The sequence below is a fragment of the Ixodes scapularis genome, unplaced genomic scaffold (assembly GCF_016920785.2).
Source record: "Ixodes scapularis isolate PalLabHiFi unplaced genomic scaffold, ASM1692078v2 PGA_scaffold13__105_contigs__length_92229423, whole genome shotgun sequence".
NCBI classification, from domain to species: Eukaryota; Metazoa; Arthropoda; class Arachnida; order Ixodida; family Ixodidae; genus Ixodes; species Ixodes scapularis.
The window spans coordinates 86,649,776-86,657,646 of record NW_024609839.1 but is presented as its reverse complement, the minus strand read 5'-3'; the positions used below and the strand labels follow the sequence as shown (position 1 = coordinate 86,657,646).

Here is a 7,871-nt window from a genome sequence, read left to right as displayed (position 1 = left end):
CAATGAATGGCGCCACTTTTCCCAGGATAGAGGAGCTTTATAGAGCTCCGCAAGGCAATATAATAAGCAATATTATACAGAGCTGGTATCAGCTTCTCAAACATTGAATCTGTGAACGCGGTAAAGAATTTGTATTTCTGTTAACACTGCGAAAGCTAGGCACGCGAGCGCGTTGACAAGCGATTCAAGTGCCGCTGAGCCGGTGCGCTTGTTCTGGCAGTGCTTTCTTTCATACAGCCTTTGACAATACTGTTGTGTAGTTACCGCCAAGCGCGCGCTACTGGGACTATAGTGGCGGCGCTTTAGTTCCTTCGCTCTTCTTCTTTATCGTCGTGTCAGTTTGATAGCACGAGAGGTTCGTTCTGGTTCCACGCTCCATGGAATAAACCTCGGGCCATGGTCCTCCGGTCTACTGTGTCTGTTGCACCGTCAAGACACGACAACTTGGCGACGAGGAGGCTTCGCTGAACTGCTACGCGGAAGCCGACATGGCAACGGGGGATCCGGCAGCGACGGGTCAAGTGCCGCAAGTCTTCGGCCGGCTGGGACACATCGAGCCCTTCGACGAATCGACGAGCGACTGGCCGTCGTATGAGGAACGACTCACGTCGTTTCTTCTGGTCAACCGAATCGCCGAGGACGACAAGGTACACGCATTTTTGAGTCTCATAGGCCCGAAAACGTACAGTCTTCTGAAATCATTGACCACACCGGAGTTGCCAGCAAGAAAAACGTTTGATGAGCTAAAGAAGCTTTTGGGGGATCACCTGGCACCGAAGCCATCGGTAATCAGCGAGCGCGCAAAGTTTCACAGAAGAACGCAGCTCGAGAACGAATCTGTAGCAGCCTTTGTTGCAGAATTACGCAAATTGGCGCAAACCTGCGACTTCGAAGCCGCACTTGACCAGTCCTTGAGGGACCGTTTCGTCTGCGGTTTACGCAGAGAGGACATTCAACGTGTGTTGTTCACAGAGGACAACAAGCTAACTTTCCAGAGAGCCGTCGAAAAAGCGCTAGCCATGGAAGCAGCAAAAAAGAACGTCGCTGAAACACATGCGTCAGAACCTAGAGTTTCGGACGTACACAAGGTGAAGGCCGTCGCGGAGGCGAACGTGACGCAGCGAGAATGCTATCGCTGCGGCTCAGCGAAACATGGAAGCCGGGTATGCCCGCACATTGCGGATATCTGTTTCAAGTGTAACAAGAAGGGGCATGTCCAAAGAGTGTGTCATGCGGACAAAGAAAAGAAATCGAAGTGGACGCCACGTAAGGCGATGAAGAAACTGGTTCCTGTTCAAGACCCAGTTGGCATGAAGGAAATGACCACGTCTGGCATGGAACCAATAAAACTCACAATAAACGTGCAGGAAGTTGCCTTGGAAATGGAACTGGACACAGGAGCAACTGTTTCTGTCATGTCACTGCAACAGTTTCGTCAGATATCTCCTTCAACAAAGATCATGCCGACGACGCTCAAGCTGCGCACGTTCAAGGGAGACATCGTTCAGCCCGTCGGGGTTGCTCACGTCGACGTGCAGTACGGACAGCAGAGGACCGAGCTTCCCCTCTACATCACAAGAGAAAAGGGACCACCTCTGCTCGGCCGGCAGTGGCTGCAAGCGATCCGATTGGATTGGAACCGGATTTTCGGGATCAACAGCATTGCCAGGTCAGATGTTTTGGCGCTTTCCGAACAACGCACAAAGCTTGGTGTGCTTCTGGACAAGTACCAAAATCTGTTCAATAAAGACCTGGGAACTATTGCTGAAGAAAGGGCAGAGCTGACGCTAAAAGAAGGTCACGCACCGAAATTCCTCAAGGCAAGAAACGTGCCGTTTGCCCTACAGCCTGCTGTCGAGGCTGAACTAAAGAAGATGCAAGACATGGGCGTCATAACACCAGTCACAACGAGTGATTATGCGACGCCGGTTGTGCCAGTAGTGAAGAAGGACGGTGGAATAAGGTTGTGCGGCGACTACAAGACCACCGTGAATCCTTGCCTTGACACTGACCAGTATCCGCTCCCGAGAGTCGACGACTTGTTCGCAGCGCTTTCAGGAGGCCAGGAATTTTCGAAGATTGATTTAAACCGGGCTTATCACCAGGTGGTGATGGCTGAAACGTCGAGCAAGTACCTAACTTTAAATACACACAAAGGACTGTTTGCCGTAAACAGGTTACCGTTCGGAGTCTCCTCGGCACCAGCCATTTTTCAGAGAATCATGGACACAATGCTGAAAGATCTGAAAGGCGTCAGTTGCTACTTGGATGACGTCCTCATCACCGGTAGGACGCCGGAAGAGCATTTGGCCAATTTGGAAGCAGTCCTAAAGCGGTTGTCAGAGCGTGGAGTTCGTGTGAAGAAGGAAAAATGCGCGTTTTTCCAGAAGGAGCTGCGTTATCTGGGCCACGTGATCAGTGCTGCAGGTGTCAGCACGACGCCAGAGAAGATCGAGGCTCTGCTGAAGGTTGCTGCACCCTCAAGCAAGCAGCAGCTCCAGTCATTCCTGGGTATGGTAAATTACTACGGGAAGTTTGTTCCACGATTATCCACCCTGGCGAGCCCGCTCTACAGGCTGCTGCGTCAAGACCAGCGCTGGTGTTGGGACAAAGCGTGTCAAGCAGCGTTCGAGGAAATCAAGACAGCGCTAGCAATACCATCGATTCTGGCACACTACGACCCAAGTAAGCCATTGCAAGTGGCGTGCGACGCATCCCAGTATGGCATAGGCGCTGTTCTGTCTCATGTGACTGAAGATGGAAACACTCGTCCTGTGGCGTATGCATCACGCACACTGACCGAAGCTGAGAAGAAGTACAGCCAACTTGAAAAGGAGGCACTAGCCATTATTTTTGGGATCAAAAAGTTCCACTTATACATCTATGGCCGAGTTTTCACTCTCGTCACGGATCACAAACCGCTACAGACTATTTTGGGCCCAAAGACAGGCATTCCGTCTATTGCGGCAGCACGGTTGCAGCGCTGGGCTGTTACCTTGTCAGCGTACAAGTACTCGTTGGTGTACAAGAGATCCAGTGACAATGCAGAGGCCGATTTTTGCTCTAGGTTCCCTCTCGAAAGTGGGAAAGACGATAGTTGCGAGGGCGAAGAGTCCTTCTATGCACTGCGGCTAGAGTCAATGCCGGTGTCCTCTCAGGAGATTGCACGCGCTACGTCGCGCGACCCGTTACTTTGTCAAGTGCTTGAATACACAAGCATGGGTTGGCCGACGCACGTGCAAGAACAACAACTCAGACCGTTCTTTGACAGACGCTTGCAGATGAGTGTTCATCAAGGGTGCCTAATGTACGGCATGAGGGTTGTTGTTCCGTCCCAGCTGCAGGAGCCCGTGCTCGACGAACTGCATCAAGGCCATCCCGGCATCGTGCGAAGTAAGGAGCTGGCTCGCAGCTATGTTTGGTGGCCATCAATTGACTCAGACCTTGAAAGAAAGGTACGAAGCTGCCAAGCATGCCAGGAACAGCGTAATGATCCATGCAAAGCGCCTCTTCACCCCTGGGCATGGCCGACAGCACCGTGGAGACGACTACACCTGGACTTTGCAGGCCCGTTCCGCGGAACCATGTTCCTAGTCGTGGTGGACGCGCACTCAAAGTGGCCAGAGGTGTTCACCATGCAGAGCACTACGACCGAGCGCACTGTGAGGTGCCTACGTGAACTTTTCTGCAGGTTCGGAATTCCGGAAACAATCGTTTCAGACAACGGGCCGCAGCTGGTGTCCGAGGAATTCAAGGTGTTCATGAGGAACAACGGGGTCAGACACGTCGTGAGCGCCCCATACCACCCGAGCACAAACGGCCTGGCAGAACGGTTTGTGCAGACACTGAAGTCTGCACTACGCAAGTCATCTGCTGGTGAGTCTCTGGAAGAAGCATTGCAACACTTTTTACTGACGTACCGGAATACTCCACATTCAACAACAGGAGAGACGCCAGCAAACTTGTTGATGGGCAGAAGATTACGTTCCAGGTTGGATGTAATCAAGCCTACGGTAGAGGGGAAAGTGATCCACAAGCAATTTATACAAAGTAAGCAACGGAGGACAAGCAGAGAAGAAATCTGCCCTGGTGACAATGTCCTAGTGCGAAATTACAGGAGTTCGCCGAGGTGGTTACGTGGTACCGTCCTCAAGAAGACTGGTCCAGTATCTTACCAAGTCCAGGTTACCACGCCTCGAGGCAAGTTCATCTGGCGTCGGCACCTCGATCAACTTTTGAGCCAAACACGGCCAACGGCAACGCCGGTACCTTCGGACACCGACGACGCTGAGGGGTTCCTCGTCTTTTCACCAGGCGAGCCAAGTGTCCCGGCCACGGTACAAGAGCATGGGCCACAGCAGCCTCACACCATCCCGCAACGGGATCCTGTACCTCCTACAGGCCGATCTACTTCTGAAGGACGCTACCCATCGAGAGAACGGCGTCCGCCTGACAGATACTAAGCTCGCTCCTAACTTTTGTATAATACTGCCGTTGGCGCTGCTACGTAATTAAAGGGGGAGGAGTGTTGTGTAGTTACCGCCAAGCGCGCGCTACTGGGACTATAGTGGCGGCGCTTTAGTTCCTTCGCTCTTCTTCTTTATCGTCGTGTCAGTTTGATAGCACGAGAGGTTCGTTCTGGTTCCACGCTCCATGGAATAAACCTCGGGCCATGGTCCTCCGGTCTACTGTGTCTGTTGCACCGTCAAGACACGACAAATACGTTGTTTTTAGCAAGCCTACCCTGATCATCAGTAAACAATGAGAGACATTGATGCTCAAAATTTCGCTTCGGCGGAAAGGCCGAAGCCGTGAAAGCCTTGCCAATAGCTAAGTCATGGCGAGACGGCGTTTTAGGAATACCTGAGATAAACTCGACAAAAAAGCTGAACAGAAACGATGGGCACTTAAAACCAAAAATAAAGATATATCACGAAAAGAACGATGTAATTTGAAGTCCCAGGCGAACGACCAGGCCAAAGAACCCAAACCCCTTTTACCTCCTATTTTGTAAAAATAAAGTGTCTCTCTCTCTCTGCTATTCAGTAAAGTGATCTGCGAGAGAATAATGAGCATAACGTTACACCTGCTCAGTCTCACAAAGAGAATGATATTCTTGGTTGAGAAACTTTTAGACTCGTTATAGACTCGCCGCTATTTCTTACCAGTATGGTTGGACGCGTGGTTTGTTCATAGGCAATCAGAGGTCCATATATTCTATCTTTCTCCGGTTTTAAAAGAGCAACAATTAGACTTAAACCTACCGCTTCCTTTAAAAAAATATGTTGTGATGAGAAGCAACTAGTCTAATTCGGGAAAAACAGCGCATTTTTCTCCGACCTACAGTGTTCGCTGCAACCGGACAGCTAGCTAAGTAAGTTTGTTGATAATGATTTTCGGCCCTGTACCTAGCGCCACCGCGCGGCGGAAACAGCCTCGAGCCCTTTTTCCCCCCTTCATGTCGGTCTTTCTCGTCAGATGGAATTTCCGGAAGAGATCTTTGCGTGCCAAGAGTTTCGGAGGCCATACTTCGTAGAAGTACGGAGTAGGTAGGCTAGAGTAACTGAATATGCTCTGCTTGCGGAGCAGAGTATCACAATGGTGCTCCCGGCGCGGCCATGATGAATCCAAGGCCACAGTGCGGGAAGCGACCGTCGCTTCTTCAGGAAACCTCGACAACCGCGGATGGCGTGGCTGTGAGGCGGCGTGCTGCGGCGTGCGGAGCAGAGAAAATATAGTGCGGAGACACGCCGCGCGTGCACGGCCGTCTTCTTAATGGTTCCCTATTTCTCTTTATTCCATCGGTAGAACATAGTAGCAGACGAAAACGTCGTCCCTTTGAAAGCCGTAGCTACGCGTTGTTGTCTGGTCCGAAGTGACCGGATGTGCCGGCCGCGCATCACTACGCGGGCAACGCGATTGTCCTCCGTGTCATCTGCCTCACAGACTGCGGAGACATGTTTTAGAGCATCGTTCGCGCTATAGAACAACGCAATTATACTGTACCCAGTGACTGCACATAATGTTCGATGGTTAATGAACCTTCAAGCTCGTTCGATTTTTGTGTAGGATGTATTTTTAGCAAACGCAAAGCGAGAAACATCCTCCTCCCGAAACTCGGCGCCTGCAAGGTCGCTTTCCTTCATAAAGGTTGGATCCAGCCCTGCGCACGTGACCGCTTCTCTGAAAATACGGAGTCGGCGGCGCAAGGAAAAGGAACGCGATACTCTGGCTCTGCAAGCAGAGCCTATACAGTTACTCTAGAGTAGGCTGGAGTAACTGTATAAGCTCTGCGTGCAGTGCGCGTAGCATAAACGGTTACTCTAAAGTAAACTACGGTGATAAAAAAGAAAGAAAACAAAAAACAACGGTAGCACGTTAAACGGATGGAAACAGACCTTGGGGAGAAGGGAGGGGGGGGGGGGGGGTGCTGCTCTTCGAAGGAAGTGGCTTTTATGGGCTGTTCCCTAAGTCCATCTGCTAACGTTGTCACAGGCTTTGATTATTTTTAGATTGTGACTGAGCCTGGTTTACGATGTCATGGTTATTCAGGTGCAACACATGTGAGCAAAATTTGCCTCGCCTCGCGCCGCTGAGCGGCGTAACCATGACAACCATCGCTGACGCTGTGGCGTAGAGGCGCAACACTGAAACCACAAGGTGGTTTTTTGTGGTTTCTATTAGCGGCGAGATGATTTGGTGGCGCCCTCCTATGGTTCCCCCTTGTGACGTCATTACCTTGCGAACAACAAGTTCGATGGTGTTTGTAAATAGCATGGTGGAAGCCTGAAATCATTGCGCTTTCAAAGGAACACTGCCAACACCGTCGAAATTAAAGTTCCTTCATTCTTCTTATTTGCGTCGATGGTATACCCTTTCCGACGTCATAGTCAGCTTTTGGGCCAATCGTGAAAGGCCGACCACAGCGACGCTTTCGGTCGCGCACGTCGCCAATAGTTGCACCGCGCGGCGGCGTGATACGACGCCATCTTTGCTCACATGTGTTTCCCGCTGGGGGACGCGCTTTGCAACGCGCCGGCCCAGCTTCAGGCCCTAGACAGAGCAGGACTGCGAAGGGTGCCTTCTGCCGCCCGTCCCCTGAACTCTCGCGGCGGCAGCCTCCAAGCCGGGGTCATCCGCAGCGGAGCCGGGCGGTCGGGCGGGCCTGAGCGGGCCGTCGACGCCGACGTGGCCCTCATGAAGGGCTTCTCGGGAGCGTCTCGGCGACTCCGGTGCCCGACGCTGCTGCCCGGCATGGTCGGGATGGCGCTGCGGGTGCGGACCGGAGTCCGGGCGACGGGCGCCGCCGGGGCGGCCGGAGGGGTCGCGGGGGCGGCACTGGCAGCGGGAGTTTCCCGGGGGGTCACCTGCATTATGACGAAAGCGAGCTCCAGAAGCGAGCACGGCGGGACGAGGCCTTCTGTGCTCACTGAGAACCGATTTATACGCTGCACTAGAGTATCGGCATTCCATTCTGGGAGTCGCTTGTGGATGCCGCCATCTTGCTGTTCACAGTTCGGAAACGCGACCTCTCTAGATTTGCATATAGTGACACGAAGCCCTGGCGATATCGTATTGCTTTATCACGGACTGTACAGTTTTGCAGGACGTGAAAGCGTTTCCTACAATTTCAGGGGAACAGATAATTCGTTATATGATTTTAAGCAAGAAAAAAACAAAGCGTGATGTCCTTTTTTTCCCTTTTTTAAAAATTATTTTGGCCTTGTCCTACACCGTCTGGTGATAGTTACAAAAAGACAGAGAAGAAGGAAATTACAAATAAAAAGTTTATACTTTTTTATTTCTAGGCTAGGTAGCTCAAGCTACCGTACGTTATAAAGGGTGGAGCAGTTAGCATCCATCCATTAGAG

General features: G+C 51.7%; 1 protein-coding gene across 1 annotated transcript; it reads left to right on the top strand.

Annotated features, from left to right (window-relative positions):
- The first annotated feature begins 2,824 nt into the window (after positions 1 to 2,824).
- Positions 2,825 to 4,463, top strand: LOC115332498 (uncharacterized protein K02A2.6). Its single transcript, XM_029994885.4, has one exon. The coding sequence runs from the start codon at positions 3,141 to 3,143 to the stop codon at positions 4,461 to 4,463; it is 1,323 nt and encodes a 440-aa protein (XP_029850745.4). The 5' UTR covers positions 2,825 to 3,140.
- Positions 4,464 to 7,871: the final 3,408 nt, after the last annotated feature.

Excerpts from the sequence above, each read along its gene's own strand:
- LOC115332498 (XM_029994885.4), top strand. The coding sequence starts at position 3,141 with ATGCCGGTGTCCTCTCAGGAGATTGCACGCGCTACGTCGCGCGACCCG.